The sequence below is a fragment of the Pipra filicauda genome, unplaced genomic scaffold (assembly GCF_003945595.2).
Source record: "Pipra filicauda isolate LSUMZ 115617 unplaced genomic scaffold, ASM394559v2 scaffold50_size3627746_pilon, whole genome shotgun sequence".
Classification (NCBI taxonomy): domain Eukaryota; kingdom Metazoa; phylum Chordata; class Aves; order Passeriformes; family Pipridae; genus Pipra; species Pipra filicauda.
The window spans coordinates 725,440-751,296 of NW_024104654.1; the positions used below are offsets into that span (position 1 = coordinate 725,440).

A 25,857-nucleotide genomic window follows, 5' to 3' on the forward strand; every position below is an offset into this window, starting at 1 on the left:
GTTGCACTGAGCTCTGCTGGCAGCCAGCTACAGGATTACAGCTTATTTCTTAATCAAAATACCAATTCTGCAAAAGGCACAAGGCAAACAGCCTAAAACTACAGATTCTGCTTTCTCTTTTACATGCTCATAGCAGCCCTGAGACAGGCACATGGTCACAAACACAGAGCCAGCATTTGCTGCAGTGAGGATTTGCAACAGCTTGCGATTTATGGGAGCAAATTAGCCACAGGGCCATCTGTACTTCCCCAGGCCGCTGGCCTGATCCTTGATGGAATGACTGCTTTTCCTTGAGAGGATGTGTATTGAATTACTTACTTTTTTTTTTTTTAATTAAATAAATGTGGGAACCACAGGTGGTGGAGCAGAGGACAAGTAACTCTCTCAGCAGCATCTGTGGGCCAGCAGTACCCCAGCATGCATTCAGGACAGGTGTTGGCTGCAGGCAGTCTGAACCCCAGACCCATGCGGGGCAGCAGCCCAGGATCTGCCAGCCCACTCGGCTGGACCCCACTGCACCCTGCTGACACCAGCCAGGCTTGTTCTTCATGGCAATAGGACCAGAAGTCCCACAGCTGGTCTGGCTTGACCACAAACAGTGAGTCCTTTTTTGCCCCCATCTCTTTCATGAGAGTAGTCAAAAACAGGGCGTTTGTTTTTGAACACCAAAAACCCATCCTTGCGCCACACTGCTGGCTAACCAGCACGAGCAAAGAACCCACAATACAGGAATTGTAGAGCACTCTGGGCTCATAGTTGCTATAGTATTTTGCCCTGTGTTGTCTGGTTTCCAGTGGGGCAGGAACTCAGAATTGGGCCTCTGAAGAGAAGGTACAGGATTGGCCCGGACTTCTCCTTCCCTGAAGAGTCATGTTCCTTTTCTCCTGCCCCAGGAAGGAGGAATCACACCAGCCCGCACCCCTTACTCAGGCTCCCAGCTTTGGGCCCATCACATCTGCTGCTTTGCAAAAGAGGCAAAAAAAAATATTTAGGGAAAACTTCCCATTGTTCAATGGCTGTACTTGGGGATCCCTGGTGAGCAATAGGGCTGCTGGTGAGGAAGGACAAACTCTGCTGCTGCAGATGCATTGTTGCAGCATTGGCAGCAATTCCCACATACAGAGTACACCAACAGCTTCCTCCTGGGGCCATGGGACATCAAGAACACCATTTCAGAACAGGCCACCTTTTGGCAGGCCACCTTTCCTGCTTTCTACAACGTTGCAGAGCCTGAGTCAGATTGCCCTCTAGAACAGCATGGATGCTCACCTGGCCTTGCCAGCAGTGAACTCCCCCACCTCAACCTGGGGAGAGCCACAACATGTTTTAACTACATACCCTTCCCGAACACCAAATCATGCCCCAATCCACAAGCATAGCCTTGAATGGGGGTTACTGCCTGGCCATGCCGATGCCCAGCCTTTTTAAGCTGTGGTTATCCTCATGCCATCCTCTCCACAGTCAAGCAGGTGCCAGGACACTTGTAAATCACTGAGCAGTGACATTCATTGCACTGCTGAAACCACCAGGACAGCAATGGAAAAGTTTGTGGCTGTTTTCAGTACAAATAAAAATAAAGGTTGCAAATTACAAAAAATTAAATGGGTATCGCTGGGCTAAGCAAAAATGTTACAATATGGCCTCCTTGGCCTCCCAGTATGTCTTGCCTTGGGCAACCTTTTTCAGCATTGGCTGGTATTTATCAAGAAAGAGATACAGTTATTGCATTTCTGTTTTTCAAATAATTGAGTAATTTAATCTTTTAAGTACCTCTGAGATCACTTGTAATTAAAGACAGAAGATGAATGACTGAAGTACAAGAGCACTGGAGGACTTTAAAAATGAACGTGTCCTTGACTACATCTCCTGTGCATTTATGTAATGATGATCCCACATTAATATGACCAAACAGATAAAAGGAGAAAATAATAAGAGCTTGGTTGCATTATTTTTCTTCCAGCCCAATAATAATATATCACCAGCCAGAGGAATGTGCCTGTGAATACCAAGCAGGAGCAACCATGTGCTGCTGAGTGCAGGACCCCACCGCCTCCCGCTGCGAGGTGCAAGGAAAAGCAATATCCGCTCACGGATCCCACAGCAATGTGGCAGATAAATGAGTTACAAATGTCTATAAAATTCACAAACTTGCATCAGAAGTGGACTTAAAGGCTCAGCAAGTGCTTGGAGAGGCGACTGCAACACTGGCAGCTTCCTTTATGAGCATTTATTTTCTCAGCTTTTGGAAATAAGACCCATCTGATCCTAGTGGAGAGAGAGAGGCAGAAGGATTGCTGCAAAGTAATAAATATCAACAAAAAAATCTGTAGGGCCTGTAAACAGCTTTTTGTCTTCTAAATAAACTATACGCCTTGATGTACCTATGTCATACCTTGGTAATTCACTTCCCATTTCATAGCCCAAATGTATATAAATATGTGCCCAAAGGGGGAAGAGGAGGTTATGAGAGCTGGAGCTGGCTCTACTTCATTCTTCATGCAGCACTAAGTCCCTGGACTATGCCTGCCCCAGGCTGCAGAAGCAACAGCCTTGCACTGCTCAAGGTATCCTCCAGGCTGACCAGAGAGGCTGCAGCCTGCCAGGAAGACCTCCTCACCATCTTGCTCCCCTCCCTTTCCAGGCAGGGCATCTGATGGCCTCCAGCTCAACTGTGCTATTGCCAGACTACAAAATTTTGTCACCTCGTAAAAATTTATAGCACAGGTAGTTTATACCATTACACCTCTTGAACTAAACACTCAGCCAATTCACGGTTCCCTCTGGTGGGAAGAAAACCAGATTTCTTGGATCAGGTGTTGTGTTTGTGCAGCCCTGATGGTTTACAACACTGCTGAGAGCCTCTTACAGAGCCCTGAGCACAGAAGGCGGCAATACACCAGCCAGTTTGCTGCTGAGAGCCAAACTGCCATGTCAGCCAGGATCTCACCAGGGCATACCATTGGCTCTGCTTTTCCTCCAGGCCCCAGAGTATGTCTTGCCTGGGAGGTGCTGCTCTGGCTTGGGACATACACCCCAGAAAGGGACAGCCCCGAGGGAAGTTTTGTCCTAGAGAGAGCTGAACAGGTGGGACTGAGAAGTTACTACTCAGGTCTTCTCATCCCCTGCAAGGGTTGATCCCATAAAAAAAAAAAAATCAGAAGTACATTATACATCCGAGGTTATGGGGGAAGTGTTAAAACTCGTTTTTCCCTGAAAAACACAAAACCAAACAAACAAAAAAAAGAAAACCAAAAAAGTTTTGTGTATTATTCTTCGTAAGGAACAAAACGTTTCTACTAACAAGAAAGAATTAAAGTAGAAACTAATCCCACTTGCTGTGAATTTGTAGTTTTTAGAAAACATCATTGCTGTCATTCCCGCTGCTTTGTTCAGTGCCAATGACAGTGACCACCTCTCCTGCACTTCAGACTCCCATGGACCTCCTGCGACTTGGACCAGAAACACATTTGGGTGACCTCAGGAGAGCTGGGATCATATAACAATGCTTCACCATATGGTGTTGTGAATAATTCTTGTGATGGGAAAAAGGCTTTTGACAGTTAAATTCATCATGTAGGAGGTATGTCATTAAGGGAGAAATATGTCATTAAGGGAGGTAGGGAGTTTTCAGAGTAGATTCTTTTTAAAAAAATTTTAATTTTTTAACAAAGAATATTTGAAGTCCCGTGGCCCATCCCCACAGAAGGGGACTGCTCACTCAACTCTCAGAGCAAGGAACTCACACATCTGCTTGTGCCTGTGGCTTTTCTGCCCTACTTTAGTATTTTCCCTGGCTTCTCTCTGCCTCGCTGGCACTTTTGCCACTCCTTCAGAAACACAGAAAACATTACAAAATAATAGCCAGCAACATGTCAGCACTCACAAGTGTCCTGGCTGCAGGCTCCTGTTATTTCAACTTTCTGGTTTCTTAAAAATATTAATTTTCTCAGAACTGTTTGACAGTGGTGTTCCTGTTCAACTAGTCAGGAAAAATAAAAAGGGTGGGCTTAACAAGCCCACATCAGCTATAGCCTTGAGATGGCTGGTGAAAGGTGGTGGTTTGGCAATTCATGAGTGGCACATCCAAGACAGGAAGAGCCTTCTCTTTTCTTTTCCATGCCTCCTTTTCTTGGCTTTGCTTGACTGAAGGAGGAACAGGACTGAACTTTCTCTGCTGAAGTTGAAGTCTGGCACCTAAAACTGACTTCTTCACCCTGAATAAGGGCATTTTCACCTAAGCAGTTTTTGCAAGCAGAATGAACAGATAAAGTTTTCTAAGTGACTCGAAAGCAAAACAATACAGTGTAAGCAAAAAAGGGCAAGTTGGGTGTTTAAACATACTTGGACTTATATGGTCCCTGTCCTATTCATCGGTTTTGTCCATTTCTGTTCCCACTTCCTTTAGTCTTGACATTTCCATTCCTTAAGATGTTTAACAAAGATGCCACAAACTCAATGTTTGGTGCACAGTTATGCTGACAAAATCCCTCAAGCCTGTGAGTAACTCTACTGGAATAGAAGAATTGTCAAATTTACTGCAGTGTTACTATGGAATAAGCTATTGCACCAAAACACTCTTATATTGGTATGGTTACTTCCATAGGTTTTCTAAATAGAAACAGTGACTTTAAGAAAAAAATAATTCAAATAACAAAAACCCCTCCAAACCCCTGGGTCTGTTGGAAAAACATCTGTTTAGCCACAGGCCCCAGCAATCTCCAACAAAAGTTACAGTTATTTATGTGGCACTGGAAAAACAAACAGCAACATGAACTCCTTGCAGAGTTATCATAATAGCCTCTCCTGAGGTACTCTGTACTTCATGCTGCAGGCAGAGAAACTAGACAGATTAAACAGTAAGATCATGTTACAATTTGTTACATTCAGTATCTTTATTTCACTTCTGAGATTGTTATAAAAACAATAGAACATTCATCCTGTCATTTACAAAGACATTCTTCCCACAGTCACTGTGCACAATCTTTTCAAGAAATAAACCAGAAGCTTTGCACTCACATCACAAAAATATTTTGAATAAAAATACAATTTTGTATTTTACAACATGTTTAATCTGAAGCATTGAGTAAACTGGCAACAACATTTCATTCTAGAAACACAGTTAAAAATAAAGTAATCTACCTAAGAAACTGGATGTTAAACATGCAGAGCCCTGTTGCTCTTCAGAAAATAAACCACCATCCTCCACCGAGCTGTCTTTGCAGACTGACTATGGAGCCCCCTCTGCTCGAAGTCCTTGCTACTGTCGGCATTTCTGCCCTAGATGCACAGACGGGGGAAGTGCCAGATCACTGCTCACATATGAGCACTGAAGGGAGCAAGTGCCCCACAGCCCACGGCTGGATTGCAGGAGGTGATTACCGCATCAGTTTGCACAAGCACACGGCGGTTCTCCTTGAACGGGTGTGCAGTCTTTGCCTATTCAGGGGCTTCTTTGTTAGTGAAGGGTGAGGTTTTTTTAGAAGATTTGACAGGAAACTCACACTGGACCCTGATTACACAAAATGAGGCAGATTCCCAAGGCAAAACCATACCATTATCTCCATCAGACCAGCGTGTATTTTCCCTAGCCCATCATCATGCAATTCGCTGGCTGAGAGCTGCACACTGCTATGCACAGGCAGCACCACAGGCAGGATGCTTAGGAGAAGGCTTTGGCAACTGCTGTGCCCAGCTCAAGCCAGTCAGTGCTCTGCAGCGATATTTAAAAACTGTTCTGAAGGCAATTGCACCAAAGGCTGCGTTAGTTCCATGGGTCACGGCACCATGAGATGATATGATTACACAGCAACAAATCCCAATTTACCTACAAATTAGATATCCAGCTGGTGCCATCTGCCTGTCAGTGGTTACATATCACCCAGCCTCTATGGGAAGAGCCTGCCAGGTCTCCTCCGTGCTGGGGCTGCTTTTTCACACACTGTGCTGTGGCTGGGCCATTCCACAGCACACAGCAGAGACTGGATGGATGGTAACTGCTAGTGAAGCAGCAGGACAGACCAGTGCCCACCAGCATGGCACCTGCACTCTTCCAGATTTGCCCTGCCCAGGCCCCTTGAATCCCCTCAAACTCAGGGGAGGTATGTATGCCTGGCTTCTCAGAAAGACCAGGCTCAGACTCATTTTGTTTTACCAACAGTAAAATATATAACATACATACACACACACATGTAACACATAAGTTGGGTGTGACCTAGATACATTTTGTGTTAAATGAATATCACATTTTGTTACATACTGCAAAGGCATCTGACTGCTGGTGTAATGCATTGCAAGGTGATTCATGGCCATGCCACAGAGAAAGCCATTTGGCATTTCATATATTTAGGGAAAGCTATTTCTTCTCCACAGTGCACCAGGCACCAACAAATAAATATACAGCAGTTTGAAATGTTCTCTTCTTCAGCAAATCCTATCAGTCTATAAATAATTTTTATACATTTTTTAATACTTCATCACTTACACTGAATTTTTGACCTTAATCTCAATACCAAAATATACATTAATGCAAAGAGAGACCATTTTAAGACTAGATCTAGAGGACAAATATATTAATCATTATGATAAGATACTAATTCTTTTCTATTTCTATGCATAATTCAAGAAAAGTATAATCTTAAATTACAAATTAAAATAGTATTTCATAGGTAAGTTTTAATTTACAGTATAGAATCATAGAATCAGAGTTTTCAGATTAAAAGGAACCCTGGGAGGTCATTTAGTCATCTTCTAGTAATCTAGTAGATAAACATCACATTAAATACAGCATAATCAGCTTTAGTAGATAAATAATTCTTAATTAACACAAAGCACATTTCCTTTAAAATATTCTTTCCAGTGAGTGACATCATTCACATAGCAATAAAAATACAATTATAGCTGAAGGCGATGCAGGCCTAGAGTTCAGGGAACGGAGAAAAATGACCACACTGCTTTATACTGAGGACCCTCCTAATGCAGTAATTCACAAGGCAGGCAAAATAACATGGGACTTTTTCCCATTCTCTCTCTATTTCTACTAATAAAAAATGATGCTAATATTTTGCTATTTTATCTTGCTGAGAGAAAAACAAGAGGCCCTCAGACATTCAGTAATACTTTGGGATGAAATGCTGCCAGGGCCAGTTGCTCAAAGGAGAACCTCCAATCAACTTGTAAGAGGCTTGAACCAACAGCTCCACAGACTCAGACCCTGGCAAAAGCAGCAATAAAGTGCTGGACTACTACACCAAAATACTGGGAGTTAAAGTCTCTGCGCTCAACACAAATGGCACGCAGAGACCATCCTACTAAGTTCCCACAAGTTTCCAGCGGGTAAGTAGCCAGGTAGCAGCAGAGTGACAGCTCTGTGCAGCTCTGAGGAGGAATGGGGTGCCCTAGGCCTGCCATGTCCCTGGGTACAGGGCAACAGGGCACAGGGTCAGGCATGCAGCTTTCTGCCAACTGAAAGACATCCCAGTTCCTGCTCTTTGCTTTTTTTTTTTTTTTTCTGAGCAAATCAAAGAGAAGCCCTTCCCATCTCTTCCCAGCAAGATGGCATGACCCCTGAAATCCCCAGACATATTCCTGCTTCTTTCCCCCCAAGAAAGACACAGTTCCTTTAGCTGAAATTCCCCACTGGCATCCTGAAGTCAGATGCAGCCTCAGTAGTAGTTAAGTGATTTACCCAGAGCTCCCAGCAGCACAGACTCATTTCCCCCTGCTCCTCTCCCTGCATCTGCTTTAGGAAAGGAGGTGTTCTTTACCCTGGCACTGCTTTGTGCAATTCTCTCCCATCTTTCTTCTCAGTCACAATCCCTGCTCCAGTCAGGTTCTGGTTCTGATTAAGCAACATCAGCATTAAACCCTAATATGGAAAAGTAAGCCATTTTGTTTCAACCCAGTCTTCTCTTGGAGAATTTGACATTCAGACTCTTCCATCACCCCACGTTTTCAAAATATACTTAAACCTGTCCAACTCAGCAAGGCAAAACCAAGAAGGGGAAAACATCTGCTCAACAAAAGGTTCCAGAGAAAATTGTGATACAACTCCAACCACAGGAATTAAGGACTGGTCATAAACCAAATGTACTAAACCAGAGAAAATTATTTCTGGAAGCCATATGCTAGCAATCTCTTCTCAATGTCAATGTCCTGCAGTATCAGGCAATGTAAATGCTGAAGCAATCAGCAATTGTGCACTTATTTCAGATTTCCCAAAGGGATGCAAGAAAAAGGACAGTGAGTGATGTATTCAAAGGGGTAGCTCTATTTATACCTTCTTTCTACCCTCTTGGAGTAGTAAGTAATGAAGAATATAGTAACAATAAAAGCAACAAATATGAAAGAGATAAAGGCTAATAATGACTTTCTGGTTCGGAAGAAGTGGCATTCAGGACACGAGACAACCTGTTCTGGACACAGCAACTCAGGAGCTTTAGGACCAGGAAAACCATTATTGTCAATTATTTCTCTGTAATGTTTCATAGAAGGCTTTGGTTCATATTGATTTGCAACGTAACTGTAGAGACCATATTTAGGAGCAGTCTTGTCATTAAAAGAATAGACAAAATATCCTTGCAGGTTAACGTTATCCAAGGTGTAAGCTGCAAAAGAAAACAAAGGGTTGAAGCAATGAATCAATGTCACTTTGGCATTCAAGAGCAGTACTATATGCCCATACATAAAGGAGGGGCAGGGGGATGTTAAACCCACATCTGCACTTCTCCTTCCCAAAATAAGGTAAGGTACAAGTACATCTGTGAAGTGTTTCTCATAAAAAGTAAGAATCTGTCAGCCATTGCCAGACAGTGTGATCTGCGAGTATCCTGCAATTTATTTCCCTGTGCTTGGTAAACACAGCTGTGAGTGCCTGACTGTGTGTAACGATCAGCACAGAGCCTATCATGAAAAGATGGGTCTTTGTTATGCATGAAAGAATGCAGGTTTGGAGTTTCCTGCACCTACACTTCTGCAGCCTGTGCCTCTGATTGCTCCTTCTCCCTTTGCAGGGCACCTCCTGATGGGGACAGTCAAGGAACTGAGGACGTCAGGCTGCACTTCTCAGTAGCAAAGGCACAGTGACACAAGAAAAAGATGTGCACCCATGCTGAGGTCATGTACTGGGATATCACCAGTGCAAGTGGAAAGGTTATGCAAATCACAGCCCTCTCTCGTTATTGACCAAAGTTTCTGATCCAAGATGACCTGTATTAGTCTTTATTGAGAACATGTCCACAATCCATACTGCTAACTCAGCTACTGGAAGAGGTCCAGCACCTGGAGTGTTAACCTTGAGCCATCCATCCCGCTTGACAAAAACAATCAATCCAAGGTAGTAAACACAAAGTGTAATACTTTATCTCTCAAATCACTGTTTTAACAAATTAAAGGAACATCTTCTAGCAGATGAACATGGGACTGAAAGCTAACAAATGATGAATTTTCATACACCTCTGGAAATAATTTTCTGCGGCCACATGCAAGACATTTAGCATGTCTAATGTACTTTTCACATCTAAAATGAAATAATATTTACCTGCCCTTTTACAGAGCTGCTACCCTGGATAATTAGTTTGTGTTTTAGAGCTGCAGGTGGATTTAATGGTGTTACATAAATGGTTACTGCTGGTTTTTGTTTTCAATTGGCAAAGATGAACTTAAACAGGGTACAAAGTACTTCAAAATACAGCCTCAGTCTAAAGGGTCCTGTACTGCATTCTGGAATCATTTATCTGCACAAACCTGTTGGCTCACCTGGAACAATGCAGGTGAGCAACATTACATGCACAAATATTTCCACATGCAGTCCCTGAAACCAGCTGGAGAAAGAAGGCACAACAGGGACTTTACAAGAAGAGCATACATGTACCAAATCCCCTATTATTCCTCTACAGTGCGACACTGAGGTAAGGACACAAGATTTGTAATCCACCTTCATTACTGCACAGGGTCTTGCAGAAAAAAAATGCAAGTCTTGGAGAAACCTGAATCAGTCATGATGCCAAGGTTATGTAATGACAAGGACAAAAGTACCAAAAGCACAATACCAGAGCTGATGGACCAAACACTATGGAGGAGTGTATGGTGTCTAAAGTGGGAGAGTGATGGCTAGTTAGCAGGGATATATTTATCCATGACAAAGAAGGTAAAAAGATAGGAACATAGGCTCACGTGATGCTTAGGCTGAAAAACACAGGAGCTATTTACAATCGGGACAGAAGAGGGGAGAAAGAAGTGACTGGGGGGATATTGTACCAGAACAGTACAAATGGCAAAGTTCTGTAAAAAACAGGGGATGAGCAGGTGTTCTCACTAATGGGAATTGGGAGAAAAACTCACATCCATAGGTACTTTGAAAACAGAAGTGCCAAGAACTGGTATGGTCTAAAGTGGTAGGAAGGAGAGACAAGCAACACAGAAGAAACAGTTTGAAATCACAAGCCCAAATACAGCCAAGATATGTTTTTTAACTATAGATGTACAAAATATGCAGCCAATGCTGCAAAATGCTGGAGAATGAAATTTTGAGCACTTGATATTAAATTCAGTAATTTGTGAAAGAGGTGGAAATTACAGAGGAGGAAGTTAAAGCCAATACTTAATGGAGCGGACAGGATGACCTAGCAAATTACGGAACTGCCAGGCATCCTTCACTACCTATCAAAAGAGTGGAACAGATTATATAAGGCTTGATAAATAAGAATTACAGGAGATAATACATGATTAATGCCAATGAGCTTTACCTTATGGAAAATAAATCTTGTCAGACTAACTTGACATCTTTTTTATGAGATAGCCGATCAATAAAGTAATGATGTTTTAAGTTATATACTTAGAACTTCACAAGGCAACTGACTTGGTATTATATGGCATTTAGATCAAGAAAATAGAGTGTTTTAAGGTCAAGGGGAGCCCATAATAAACAGATTTCAACTGGTCTCAAATAGAAGTAATAAGTCAGTCTACAAATGCAATTGGAGGTAAGTAAGTGTCACAGTAGGTAAATTTCTACCATGATCATGGAAACTGGCTTTTAGCACTGAGTTATTTAATGATCTTAAATATATCAGCAACCTGAAATAAATGTAAAACTATTTCTCACAAAGTTTGCAAATAACACAAAGATTAGAGACACAATTCAGCAAGTGTTGCAAGGTTTGCACAAGCAAGCAGCTGGCATTTGAAATGACCAAATGTGAAGATGTCAAAGAACAAGCAGACCTACTTTGGCAGAGGCAGTTCTGCTTGGTGGGGGTGGGGGAAGATTTCTGCCTCTGTTTTAAAGTTTAAAATCTCAGTAAATCACCACAGAGTGTGTGTAACCAACATGCTGTCATGGTCAAAAGGGCTAACGACCTGCTTGGATGTAGGAAAGAGGACGGTAAGAGGTTACATTATACCTGCCTGAGATATAAGTGTGGCTGTGGCAGGAATGGTGTGTCCAGGTCTGGGTTTACCCCGCTCATAAGGAATACTGGCACACAGGGAAAAGCTTAATAATTCACAAGTTTGAAATGATGTTTTATAGCAAGGGACACAAAGAGCTTCGTCTGTATTATCTATCAAAGAGATAAATGAGAGATAGCTTGTCTTCTGTCTGTGAATACCTACAAAAGTAAAATACATGTGGAAATGCATAACAAAAATTGCTTAAAGATGAAGCTAAAGAAATTAATACTAGAAGCGAGATTTATCTATATCTGTATACACACTACAACAGCTTATAGTGAGGTGCAGAAGATTTTTCCTCAGTAAAAATTATCTCATTTGGTCTTGCGCTTTTCGGGAAAAACAGCACGTGTTGTAGGACAGGATGACTCAAAATGCCTCCTTTTTGCCTTATAATTTACAAATCTTTGAGACAGAGAAAAAGACTGGTTTGTGTTCTGAATAGCAGGAAACAGTCCAGGAAATGGCATAATGAGGTAGACAGCTGAATTATTATGAAGATTACTGTTGGATAAGATCACTGTTGGATAAGATACAGAGACAGCTGAGGAACAGAACTCATACCCAGCCCTGAGGCACATCAGTGGAGAGAGGCAACAAAGCAAAGCAACAGTAGAAGTGCAATAAGATGAAATACTGACTAAATACATGTGGAGCTACTCACATAACATGTATTTTAATTTATTGAATCCATAGAAAAGTTCTTCTGCTGTCTTATGCAGAATATGAGCAAGGTCAGTCTTCCTTATGTTTAGTAACACCAATCAATCATAAATCAAGTGGAAAACTATCTGTTATGCTGTCGTAACATTTTATTTATGAAGTATTCTACAGAGGACTTTTTTTTTAAGTTAAACATCCTCTATCACACCATGTACACTAATATAATAGTGGGATTTGTGACTTATAAACCGCCTATGGTTCCTTACCTTTTAAAGCTTCATTGATGTAATTCTGTATGTAATACACTCGGAGCTTATCATGCACTGTATTTTGGTCATCGTCGATTCCATTAGCCATAACATAAATTGGGATATCGCCATACTTTGATTTAACCCACATGAGCAATTTACGCAGTCCCCAGGGCACTACTGCAGCTCTGCTGGGAGAGTGGAGCCATGTGATGTCATTGATCATTTGAACTTCAAGGTAGTGGTCGTATTTTACTGCATCTTCCTTCTCCGAGCCCACAAGGGTAGTAGTGTAGTGACTCAAGGCAAAGAAATCAAATGAGCCCTGTATTAACTTCTTTTCGTCTTCTGAGAAATAAGGTAAGTGAAAATTATACAGGTCAACACTGTTTATTCGGTGAAGCCATGCTCTCATTACCTCTGGGTAGTCACCATTCCCAAAGATGGGCTCCGCAAGCCAGCCAATGTCGAACTCTAAAATTCTGTCAGCAACTTCTTGGTCATTCCTGGAAAAGGGACAAGCTGGTTCTACCCAGTCAGCTTGCAAAGCTATAGATATTTTACCCTTCTGAGATCTCCTGAATTCTTTGTCATAAAGACGCCATACTTGCGCATGGGCTTTCAAAAGGTTGTGCCCTGCAGTATATGTCAAGTTTTTCACAGACGGTTCATTCATGGTGATCCAAAATTTGACATGGTCCCCAAGACTTGTAAAGCAGAATCTGGCATACTCAACAAAAGCCTGAACAGTTTCTGTGTTTTCCCAAGCTCCATATTTGGCAAGGGAAACCGGAAGCTCTTGATTCTCAATCATAGGTTGCCATAAAGCAACAACAGGAGTTATGTTAACTCTGAGAAGTTCACTAGCAAAACACTGATAATAATGTACAAGTGTATGGTTGATTAGAGAAAGGTTACCTAAAGGAAGGATTAAAGACCATTTCAGTGAAAAATGGAAGTGAGTGACATGCATTTCTTGCAGAAGAGAGATCTGGAGCCTGATAGCAGCAAAGTCAACACAGTGACGCCTGCGTTTCGAGGTGTAAACTCCATCCACTTTAATAAGCTTCTTCGTCTGGTGAACATCCCACACATAAACACTAGAGTCGAGAAACTGGGCAGGTGTCGTGTCTACCTAGGTAGAATAAGAAACATACCAAATTCAAGCTGTTTGAACTAGGTAGGTGGGAACATCATAACCATCAGGCACAACAAGTAAAAGAAAATTTTAAGTCAAAAAATTGTATTTAGCATCTCTGATACTGGCATATGAATGGGCTTATATGAATGAATTAATTTTTTATTAACATGTGAGGTCAGCAAAGTACCAAATCTATGTATCATTTTCACCCTACTTTTCAAACAAGCTTATGCTAATGGTCACCATGTTTATATCTTCTCCAAGTTGTTCCAGTTTGCATAAGAAACAAGTGATTGCTCAGGGATAAGGCACTAAGCCTGTGACAGACCTCCAGAGAAGCAGACCTTCAGTCAAGACTACAGTAATTTTTAAAATGTTTTTCTTTCAAGATTAAGAAAGGCCTACAGAGAGACTGTCTGTTGTAAATTACCCAGTACATTCAGTTTCAAGATCACTCCCTGAATGCAGTAAAAGAATGAATGCAACATCACTTCTCTGTTCTGTTCTTTTCCTGACTATGATGAAAGATGAGTAATGCTCTGTACTTGATTTTAGCACAAATTCAGTTGACAAGCAAAATTTTTCCTTCTTGCTAAAGACATCCTTTTTTATTTAACTCATACTGAACTCATTTCCCAGCTATTTCAGCAGGCTGTTGGTAATTGAATCAATTTTGTTTTGGGCCTCTGAGAAAACCCACTATATGTCACTCCAACAAAAAAAACCACTTCCCATAAGGCTTTAGAGTTTCAAATGTCAGAACTGCCTGTATGACATATTAATACAGCAGAAGATTATCTTCTCAGGGTCACTCAGAATTATACCTTCACTTTTTAATGAACCTCACCAACACAGTAAGGACTAGAAAACAAAAAGTTCAATTACTTAAAATAACACCCAGCGTAAAATCTCCTCAGTCGTACTTTGGGTAACTCTTTCTAGATCCAAACCACAGGATACTAGTACCACATGCCTTTATTTGTCCTCTTCTTTTCAACCTTTGGTGTGTGGTTCCCCCTGAGTTCAGATTTCCTTGTCCTGCCCTCTGTTTGAAAAGCAGGTGTCAGCCTACAACCAGTGTTCAACTTGTAGCTGAGGCTCTAAAAACTGTGTAAAGAAGCTGCTGAAAATCAGTTGCTATTTTCTCCGGAGAGGTCAGTACTGTGCTTATAGAAGAAAGTAATAAAAAACAGCATGTCTGAGGGAAATTGCTTTTCTGGAGAATTGTCCCTTGTAGATTACTAAAGCATGCATTTCCACTAATACTGTGGGAATGCTGTCAAAACAGTTTTTCCACTGTGATGCATCTACAAATCACACTACCTAAGCCTTACAGCACAAAATGTTTGAATGGCCTTCTGAAATGAAAATATTCAGCTTTGAAGGTTTTAGGGATGAGAGGGATTTTTTTAACTGTCGTAGGCTGACTGACTCCGCAACTTCATCGTTGCTATTGATTCCAAAAGCAGCAATTCCACTTCCAATTCTTAATCTGTCTTAATCTAGGAGGATAATGACTTGAATTTTCTTGGAAATCAGTGCACCAGGTAAGGAAGCGGCAGTATTTTTCAAGAGAAAAAAGTCAGATCTTATTTCTGGAGTGAGAAAAAACAAATAAGCCCCTCACACTCTAGCCTTAAGAAAGATTCCGTCTTTGTGGAAAATGTAAACTAAAAATTCTGTTCTTGGATCAAGCCTTTGAATTTACACCTCTTTACTGTGGTTAGAAAAGCCCTGCAAGCCAAAATAGCATCTGAGAATTACAGAGCCAAACAGTTAAAGAGATCATAACTAAGCTACAGTTTTTATTCATGCTATAAAGTCTTAAAATTTGAAAGATTCTCCCAAAGTATCAAATTAGTTGAAATAAAGAGTAAGAGCTGTGAATTGGATCCATAATCTAGCTAGGTGCTATCCAGGGGCACTGCAGGCCTCCATCAGACACAGTATGACATAAAATTAAAAAGAAGGAATACAGAAATTTCACCTAAATCTTGTTTACTTCCTTTTACACAAAATCACTCTAATGACAGCATCAGGATATATATGCACAAGATGTAGAAACACATCACTGGAATTTTAAGAGTTTTCAGGAAGTTTTCTAAAACATATATACACTTCAGCAGTTTTAATCAACTTCCCTTTGAAAAGAACTGACTTCCTGTAACAGATGACATATGTCCAGGGAAGATGAGCATCAGACCACTTTTCACTTCTGTAAGTTTTTCTAAGATGTTATTGTATCTCAATGTGACTGGTTCTCTTTGGTCAAACACAGAAAGCCTGGTGAAGAGGGAAAGACACAGTGTTCGGCACAAAACCCTTGTACCCGTCTCCTTGCGGCACTGGTATGTGGTAATGCATACTGGCAAAGACACTATTCAGCAAATGTATCACTATGAACTCGTGCACTGATCTGGCTGGACAGTCTGCTGCCTTTACTATCAGACTCACCTGAATGTAGTTGTCAACAACTCCCCAAGCAAAGCCGCACGGAAAAATACCTTCTATGGGCTGGTTTTCAGGCAAAGGTGGGAACCCATTTTTTTGTATCAGCTTTTGATAGAATAAAAGAGAAGATTTGGGCATCAGCTTCTTGTCATGGCTTTGAAAATCAACATAAAACAATCCACGTCGAATGCTGTATCCCCTGTGCCACTCAAAGCCATCCAGGAGGGACCAGACTGTGTAGCCAAACACATTAACTCCATCATACCGGATAGCTGAGGAAAGAACAAACCCAAATTTATCGTAGTGCTCGTTTTTCCTCTGTACATTACACTGTATCAGCAATGTTTGCTGCATTCTTGTGTAAGAACAATGCAATAGGTCAGATAAGTACTCAGGGCCTGCCTCAAAGCCTTTTCAGGGAAGATATTTCAACTGCACTCAAGGAGCCGCCAGGTTATGGGTGCACCGTGCAAGGCAGCAGAGGTACCTGGCTTGGCTTTAAATAAGCAAGATTTAGAAAGAGCAGCCATGCAGCAGTGGTTTGAGCAGTGCTGCTAATTAGGTGAGCCAAACCTCAGCCTTAGAGCAGAGCATGCTGCACCTGAACCATCTGCAGCAACTGAACTGGTGACTGCGCTGCACTGCCCTCTGCTAATCACACACTGCAGCTCACACCCAGGGAGCTTAAGTGCCCTTACTGCAGCACTACTCTGCATGCAAACAAAAGTTATACTCTTTTGTTTTTTCTCCTCCCCCTCCCGCCACAACAAATATGTATTGAGAAAACCCTGACAGCACTCTTGGTGTGCTCACGAATTTTTAAAACCACAGAATTTAGGTAGAAATGATAATGCAGGAAGACTCTGTTTATTTGATAATTCTGCCTTTTTACATCTTTTATGGAATAGCATTTTCCAGTTTAAATATTTAAGAATTTCTAAAAATACGCATATGTTCTAGGTCAACTGTTTGACTTCTAAGAATTACCACACACTGAAGGTTAATAGCAGGGTCTACTGACATCTGTTAGTATTACCAGCACCAGTTTTATTTTAAGATTCCAAATGATACTCACTTTTAGTTTTATTAAACACTGAAATTTAGCAAAATGTTCCTGGGCAAGGCTCATCTCCAGGAAAGCACAAAGGAGTGTGCTTATTTGAATTACATAATTAGACCCACCCTAATTCAGCAATGCATTTAAGCACATTCTTAAATGTTCTTCTGAACTCGTGTTTGGCTCTGTAGGCGGCAAAGTTTATCTTTATTACTCACCATCTTCTGTCAACCCAAACTGGGTACTGACTGAACATAGTATTTTCCAGCCTACTAACACTGAAAGCGTTATTTCAGGCAACCAGAATATCAAGATCCTAATTTCCTGGTTTTATCACTGTACCTCATTACAATCAGTTACAAAGGACCACATGGATTCTTGATTGTAACCCTATTTGAATCAATTAAATGAACAATGCAGTTAAATAAGCAACAAATTTGGCCCAGTCTCCGCCAAAGGTCATGAGAAAATGTCTAAGGAAATGGAATATTTCTCCCTCTAAAGGCATCGTTCTTTTGTGTTTGGCAAATGTCAGTATTTTTCTAACGTCTGCATGCATCCATGATGACATCCGCCATGCCAGCAGAGTAAAAGCCAATACAGGTTCACTCTGTTAACTGGTCTCAGTGAGAATTTCTTTGAACAGCATCTCACCCCTTCTGTAAGTCATCACACAGCACTCCCACACTTCCTGAGCACCTCGTAAAAATCCCCCTCAAATCCTTCTTTAAAAATGTATTAACTTTTAAGTGTCACCTACTAAAGAAGTAATTTGAAAAAATGTTGAAAGTTCCTAGAAGTCTGGAAGCCTCAAACACAGTATTCCACATGGATTGCACATTACTGGAAAACCACTATGAAAATTAATGTGTTCTTTTTTTTCCCCTTTTCTTTTTCCTTTTTATGTCTCCCTTGTTTTCTTTATGTCTGTTGGTGTGCAAACCAGGCAGACTGAAACCTAAACTGTCCTTGCTTCTGAAACTTAGTGGCCTTGTCCATACTACCCACTGCAAGTAACTCCTGTCCTGAGCAATCCTGCACAGTATGCCTAAAGTGTGACACTGTACAGACCAGAACTCTGCCAGAGCTGGATTAAAAATTAAACAGCAGTTCAGCACATGCTCTGCTTAGCTCAGTAATGCAGAAGTCGTCCAAGGAAACACGGCAGACTCATAAGGATCAAATACAGATCTTTAAAACCCTCTGCTTAGCTGCTCTCCAACCCTGGTGTCTGACGGTGAGGCGTGTGAAGCTTTCAGCCCCTGCTTCCATGTGGAAGGTGCCCAGGATCTATGTTTTGCCTCTGCACATGTCCGAGAAGAGCTTGGTCCCGCCCTGTCAGGGGCCCGGCTGCTCCTCTGCTCCTTAAGACTCTGAATTCAGGCCTGTTAACTCCCCAGACAATGACCTAACCCCTCCACTAGTCAACATGGCCCAGAGGAACTTGCATGCCCTCCTAGTAAACATGCTCTGCCTTACAAGACACAATTCATTTATTTGTTGCACCACAGACAGAGCTGGGAAGTGAATATGACCCCAGAGTAAATGGTGAGATAGCTACATATGTGAGAAGACATCTCCAACCAATTAGCAACTCTAATTAAAATTCAACTACTTTATATTACAGCTCTATTTACTCTAATCAACCTTAAATGGTGTCTGGAAGAAAAGAAAAATCAAAAATAGTAAAAGGATTTAGGGCTGTGAATCCCAAATAGAGATCCTTTCCCAGAACAAAAACAAACAAGAAAAAACAAAAAACAACAACAACCAAAAAAAAAGCCCAAACCAAACCAACAAACAAAAAACCAAACAAACAAAAAAACCCCACCAGAAACATGTACAGAGCTTGTCTACCACATGTAGTATCAGAATAGACACCTACATAAGCAGCTCAGCTGAAATCAGGAGCACACTTCTTGAGCAAATCTCTCTCATCGTGCTTTGGTTTACATTACAGAGTGGTCTCAGGATGCAAGACCTGGGTTACTTTTAGGTGAAATTAATGCAGAAATGGGCTTCAGGAGTATACACAGTGTGGACACCTGGCCCTCAACACCAACTGTTTTTACTGTACAGGCTTGCTCCAACTGGGCTGCATTTACTTGTTAATGCAGATGCAGAAATAAGAAGTTTGTCTGAATCAGTGCATGCACACAATAAGGCAAAGATACCATCCAGATCTAGCAAGCAGCAAAGCCACCTTTATTCAGCTCTGTGTCTAAATTAATTATCCTTGCTTCTCAGTGCTATAGCTCCAAAGTCATTTCACTGTCCCTTGACTGCTAGAATGAATCTCATGGCAAATAGTTCAAGAACACATATTGCAGTGTTTTATTGCTTATTTCTCTCTTCAGAGAGAAAACATGTGCCTTTGTCTTAGTTCTTTAATGAGGTACAACATGCACAATGTGTTTTGTGGATCTTTCTCAACTAAATTCCCCCAGGTATTGCATAAAGAACTTTGGTATTTACATTGCATTTTGCAGATTCTAACAGCAGAAGATTTGGGTGCAATAATTTTCATTTTAATGACAACAAAGTCCCTTCTATAGATCCAGTCTGTCTCCGCTTTCTTTTTTCTTTTTTTTTTTCTATAAAAGGTTTAGTCAAGTGCTAGTATTCTTAAGTTAATATGACAAGTTTGTCATACTGTTGTTGCTGTTATTACTATTTACTGAGTGACACATTAAAAGGAAAGACACTTTGTAAATTGAGATTGCTTCCAGACAGCTGTGCTTAAAAGGCAGATCCATGTATGTATTTCCAGCAATTTGAAAACTAAGCAGAAATAGGGGCAATTGAAATATGACTCCTTCATGAAGATGAGCTCTTCATCTGACTTCATGCAAACTAGTGATACTGTACTTGCAACAGTTAGTTACTGTTTTGCTTCCATTCTTCTGGAAAAGAACTGACTCAGGTACTTTTTCACCTTTTAATTTATTTGCAATAATTAGGTTTGTGGGATAGCAGATGAAACCAACTGGGGAGTCCTCCGCATCTTCATGAGTGCTGAGAATAAAATAAAAGCTACTTTTACTCATCCACTGTATGAAAATGGTAATGTAACACAATGGCTATCTCATCTGAACTAATAGCTACAATAATACTCTTTTTAAAACAAGAACAGTAAACTGTAGATGAGTAAATCAGTTATTAAATTGTAAATTAATAAATGAAAATACAATGAAAGTGAAAATGGGCATCCCAACAGCTTACTGGTGACTACTAGGATTGAAAAAATCTGTTTTCCATAAGGAAATGGGAAGTTAGAAAATAACCCTCATATAAGGTGATGTATTTCTCTTCCTGTTTGGAAAAAATAATAGGCTAACAAATTAAGTTATTTAGATTATATAACCTCAACCACTCTGTTTTCTTTAAACTGATGTAAATTCAGATTACTGTGATTGATGCCCACAGCTGCATCAATGTAAAATTTGTGTCAGGGCAAGGTGCAGAATGAAAAGGTTCCAATTTTTCATTTTAAAATTATTTATTTCAGTCTTCATTTTTTTTTTTCCCAGAGGAATTCCTATTGCATAGTGTTTACCTCCTCACATATTTATTCTCATGTTTTGTACCTATGCATTCAGATAAGGAAAACAATTATTAATAAATAACAAACTAAACTCTCCTAAGTCCACTGAGAACACAGTTCAGACATTTTGCACTTCCTCCCACCAAAGACAGTAGAATTTTTCCTGCTGACTTCAAAGACAGCAGCATCAAGCTCACCAAATGCTATCTTCAAGAAAAGAACAAACCCAGGAAAGGGATTTGAAGTCTCATTTCAAAAGTACCAAGATGAATGTTGAAGACTAAAATCAGTTTTCAGACTGGTGCTTTAACACATCTCTGTAGGCTATACTGCCTCATGATTTTTTCAAGCACATATTAATATAAACTCAGGCCTACCTTTTAAAGTTTCCATAATGAACTTTTTAAGATAGTAAATATATTTGGCATCGTCTCTCTTGGTAGTACCAGAAACAAACCAGCTGTTCTCCACAATGAATATTTGGGGCTTGTTATATTCACTGTTTATCCAGTAAAGGAGTTGCCTCAGGCTGATTGATTCCAACTGCTGGAATTTCATATGTGAGTCCAAAAGCTGGAAACTCAGGGTAGCTCCGAAAGAAAGAGCAAAAAAGTCTGCTGTTCCCTTGATATACTTCTTCTCAACTTCACTGAATTCAGGCAATAGAGATGAGAGGTTGTTCTTCATACTCTCTGGATAGTCACCATCTATAAATACGGGCTTAGCAAACCAGCCAAGTACAAAATCAAGGGATTTTTGACATTCTTTTATGTTTTTTTCAGTCATACGTTGAGGTTTTATCCAGTGTGAGCCAAGGGCAATGGACACTTTTCCTCTTTGAGTTGGACGAAAATGGTCATTGTAGAGATGCCAGACTTTAGCATGAGCCTGTTGAAAAGGAAGACTGTAATTAAAGGACCCAAAAATCCATTTTAAGTAACACAATCAGTCTAAGTACAGACAGCCAGTGTCACGTTGTAATCAAATAAACACGGCACTTAAGGGCTCAGTCTTATTCTTTCATCAGTAACTTACAACACCTAAATTAACTTTTCTTAAATACCACATATCAACTAGAAATTGCTAGTTGGCTGAGGAAAGATGGATCTCAGTTTTCCAAGAGATAATATTCCAGGTAGTGAACACACTTTTAGCTAGGCACCTTAATTAACTTTTATTATTGAATTCAGACATACTTCTAGTACTTATGAAAATGAAAACGCATTTAACCAAACATATTTCAAAGCATGTTTTCATTATAGGAATATCACTTTATCTGTAGATTCACAGATATATAAAGAAGGAAAGTCTATTCTTAAGAACTGCCCAAATCTCTGAAACAATACAAAACAAAGAAACACCTTTGAACTTATTCTCTTTCAATCAGAACACACAATATAGGAATATATAACTACCAATCTGGATTTTTAAAAGTCTGGTGAAAAGCAATTTGCCACAGGTCCTGAAAAATTATTCCAATAATTCAATTTAATTTATTAATATTTGCTATTTACTCCTAGCATCTGATTTTAAGCATTTGTCTTGGTATAATTTTATCTTTTACTGTGAGGACGTATTTTCTACCAAATTTCTTTCCTGTGATCTTACATAGTCGGTTGAAACAGTCTCTTCATGTTCCCTTTGAAAGCTAAGCAGATTAAGTTCCTGAAGCCTTGCATTACCTTCAGGCATTACCTTCAAGCTCTTTAACCATTCTCATCGCTCTTCTCTGATTCTCTTCCAATTTGTCATCATCAGTTTTAAACTGCAGAAGCAGATTGGACATAAAATGCCAGTAGTAGTCTTGCCAGCAGTAAAACCAGAGACAATCTAATACACTATTTCTGCTTATATGGCCGTAGAATTACACTGTGAGCATATGCTCATCTTAACTACCATATCTCCAGACCCCTTCCTCACCTAAAACATATCTTTTCTTTGAACCTATCTTATCAAAGGATTTTGACTGCTCCATGAATCAATATCCCATCTTTTGCCATTTACACATTCATAGAAATGGTCATGTTTTTTTCTAGGTCATTGGTAAAAACGTAAAAATATGAGATATGACAACACAAAACTGGGAGGAATGGCCAATACCCCAGAGTTCTGTGCAGTCCTCCAGAAGGACCTCAGAGATGGGCAGAGAGGAACTGTCTGAAGTTCAACAAAGGCAAATGCAGAGTTCTGCACCTGGGGAGGGACAACCCCCTGCACCAGTAGGGGCTGGGAGCTGACCTGCTGGAAAGCAGCTCTGTGGAGAAGGACCTGGAGGTCCTGGTGGACAACAAGCTGTTCATGAGCCAGCAGTGTTTTCTTGTGGCCAAGAAAGCCAACAGAATTCAGGAGTGCATTAGGAAGAGCGTTGTCAGCAGGTCAAGGGAAGAGATCCTGCCCCTCTACTCAGCCCTAGTGAGGCCACATCTGGAGTGCTGTGTCCAGTTCTGGACCTCTCAGTACAGGAGAGACATGGAGCTCCTGGAGCAAGTTCAGCAGAAGGCAGCAAATGATTAAGGGGTTGGAGCACCTCTCTTATGAGGAAAGGCTGAGGGAGCTGGGCCTGTTCAGCCTCAAGAGGAGATGACTGAGAGGGCACATCATCAATGTCTGTAAGTATCTGGAGGGAGGGTGTCAAGAGGATGGACCAGGCTCTTCTCAGTGGTGCCAAGCAATATGACAAGAGGCAACGGGCAGAAAATGATGCAGGGGAAGTTCCACCTGAACATGAGGAAGAACTTCTTTACTGTGCGGGTAACCGTGTACTGGAACAGAGCCCAGAGAGGTTGTGGAATCTCCCTCCTAGGAGATATTCAAGAACTATCTGGACACAATCCTGTGCCATGTGCTCTAGGATAACCCTGCTTGAGAAGGGAGGTTGGACCAGATAAACCACTGTAATCCCTTCCATCCTTACCCATTCTGTGATCCCGTGAGTCTGAGATCTACTCATTAGAATAAAGCCTACCTAATAACTATTCCCAATTTACAGCTGCATTTTGAGATTCATCAGTTAGTATTTGTTCATATGTGCTGTGATGACATGAACCTCCATTCTTACCGTACAGTCATATGACAGATTATTAATCAAAATTTCACTTGCACTTTTAGCTCTCCCTGGAATATAAACTATACACAAAGCCTTATAATTTTACTCCATGCAATTTGCATGTTGGTAAATTTTATAATTAATTTATTGTTAGTTGCTGTTCAGTTTGTTTTTCATATACTCTTACCATTTATGCTTTGAACTATAATCCCCTCCAGTTGCCAGCATTACTAGGAAAATAGTTTTTGACATAGTCATTGTTAATTATCCAGGAAAACAGCAAATTCTATCATTTTACTGTTCTTTCAGAATTTTAATGATCACAGCTGGGAGAAAAACAATTGGAAGTAAAGGACAACTAAAGGTAAGATCAATAACCAAGGCTCAGTTCAGTAGCCCCCAAACAGAAATCTGCTGCCTTTGAGTATACAAAACATCTGTGCAGATCTGACACCAGCTCTACAGGAGACTAGATTCATACCCTTTTAGACTGGTCACCAAAACCCAAAAAGAATCTTGGAAACTGTGAATCGCAGTACACACCTATGTGAGTGTATCTGAATCAATCTCTCAGTCGCTCTCATTTATAATACATCAATAGCTCCAATAAACATGATGCAGCACAACCATCTGTCTGTATTAATACAACGGATTTTGATGCTAGCGAGAAATTACAGTAATGACTTCGAAGTCTCATGTCAAAAATAAGAGCTGACCTAAGTACAGACTTCATTTTACTCCACAGCAAAGTTCCATTACACTGATGAAAGAACAAAAGACATTACGCATCATGACCAACACCCAACACTTTAAATATGATTTTTAAAATGCCACTGGGAACAAATTTATCACCACTTGCAACTCAAATTTGCTCTCCCAAATTTTCCCTCATAAAGGGGCCATATATTCTTCCTCTGTTGGATGTGACTCATGTCCAGATTTCCTGTCTCAAATGCTAAGATACCAGCACGCACACTCTCAAACACACAGTTTCATCTCTGTCATCTGCACTGGCTGCCCATCCATAAAACATCTCAAGGACTGTGGAGGACTTGCCCCATAACTCTTGGCCCTCCCTGTTTCCTATCAGTGGAGAGAGATCTTCCAGAATTTGTGTAGCTCTGGATCTACCATGAAGAAAGGAGGAAGGGAATTCTGCTGGTTATCCCTCTATATGCACAAGGAGGGGCTATTTACTCCCTCATTGCAATGAAAAAAGATGAAGTGTAGCAATGTGAGATCATCTCACTCAACTTTACTTTCTAAGCAAGTCACCTAGTCTGCCTCTACAGAAAATGAGACAACTTTTGTCTAAGACATGCAGGTGAGTCACTCTTTGGGTGTCCCTCTCTCTCTACTGATAACAGACAAAACTTGTTATTCAGTTTAAACAAGACATGTTCTATAAGTAGATGAAAGCAGACAAGAAGAAGCCCACTTAAACGTCTGCCCTCTGGAGTGTGCATGAAGTGGAATTGTATTATTTCCATTAAAAAAATGCTAAACCTAGAAAACAGTGAATCAAAGACCCAAGGCTCTGTGGATGTAGATTAAAGAAGCAGCCAAAATGGTATAGAAATAAAGCTGGAAGAAGCCAGTGACAAAGCAGAGAGTCTCTATGGAAATCTGGAACAGAATTCATTTGCCTAAAACTAGGTGTCTAATGCAGTTTTAGAGACTTCAGAGCATTTCAGCCTGAATTCCAGCCAGTTTCAGAAAGCCGCAAGTCTCCCAATAAATCCTAAATCACATCTCTTAGCTCCAAAGAGATACCTGGAATGCTAAAGAACATGTCAAAGTATAATTTTCACCTACACTCGTCTTCTGGCAAATGAGTCCTATTCCTAGGGTGGGACTCCTTTTGAGTTGAAGACATCTTATATATTTCACTGTCCACATATGAACTCCCACTACAGGTAACAGAGATCTCTGGCTCCATCAACTGCCTTAACATAGGCAACTAGTTGCCACTCCAGAATGATACAGGCCCAGGTCATATCTGCCATTTCCAGGCAGATGTGACCTGAATAGCCTGGCAAGTCTCACAGAGCACTACTTATACTGAGTTAATGGATTCCCAAGTACAATCTACTCAGCACAGCAGTCACAGTGTCACACCCAGCAGGACCACTACCTAGGTCCCAATAACTCTGTGGATTAGTGGTGGGATTTCATGTACCTGAATGTGAGTGGCAGATATGACTCAGGACCCAATGTGGGACCTTGGTCTTCCGGAGCAGCAACTGGAGGCCAGGGTAG

At 40.8% G+C, this 25,857-nt stretch overlaps 1 protein-coding gene across 1 annotated transcript in view; it reads right to left on the reverse strand.

The window, feature by feature from the left end:
* Window positions 1–4,867: 4,867 nt before the first annotated feature.
* The window catches only part of KL (klotho), a 50,924-nt gene continuing 29,934 nt past the window's right edge, over window positions 4,868–25,857 (reverse strand). The window contains exons 2-5 of the mRNA XM_027728935.2: window positions 20,930–21,440; window positions 15,955–16,223; window positions 12,378–13,494; window positions 4,868–8,603 (exon numbers count right to left, since the gene is read on the reverse strand). Coding sequence (XP_027584736.1) covers window positions 8,266–8,603; window positions 12,378–13,494; window positions 15,955–16,223; window positions 20,930–21,440 — 2,235 coding nt within the window. The 3' untranslated portion in view covers window positions 4,868–8,265. The remainder of the gene's footprint in view (window positions 8,604–12,377; window positions 13,495–15,954; window positions 16,224–20,929; window positions 21,441–25,857) is intronic.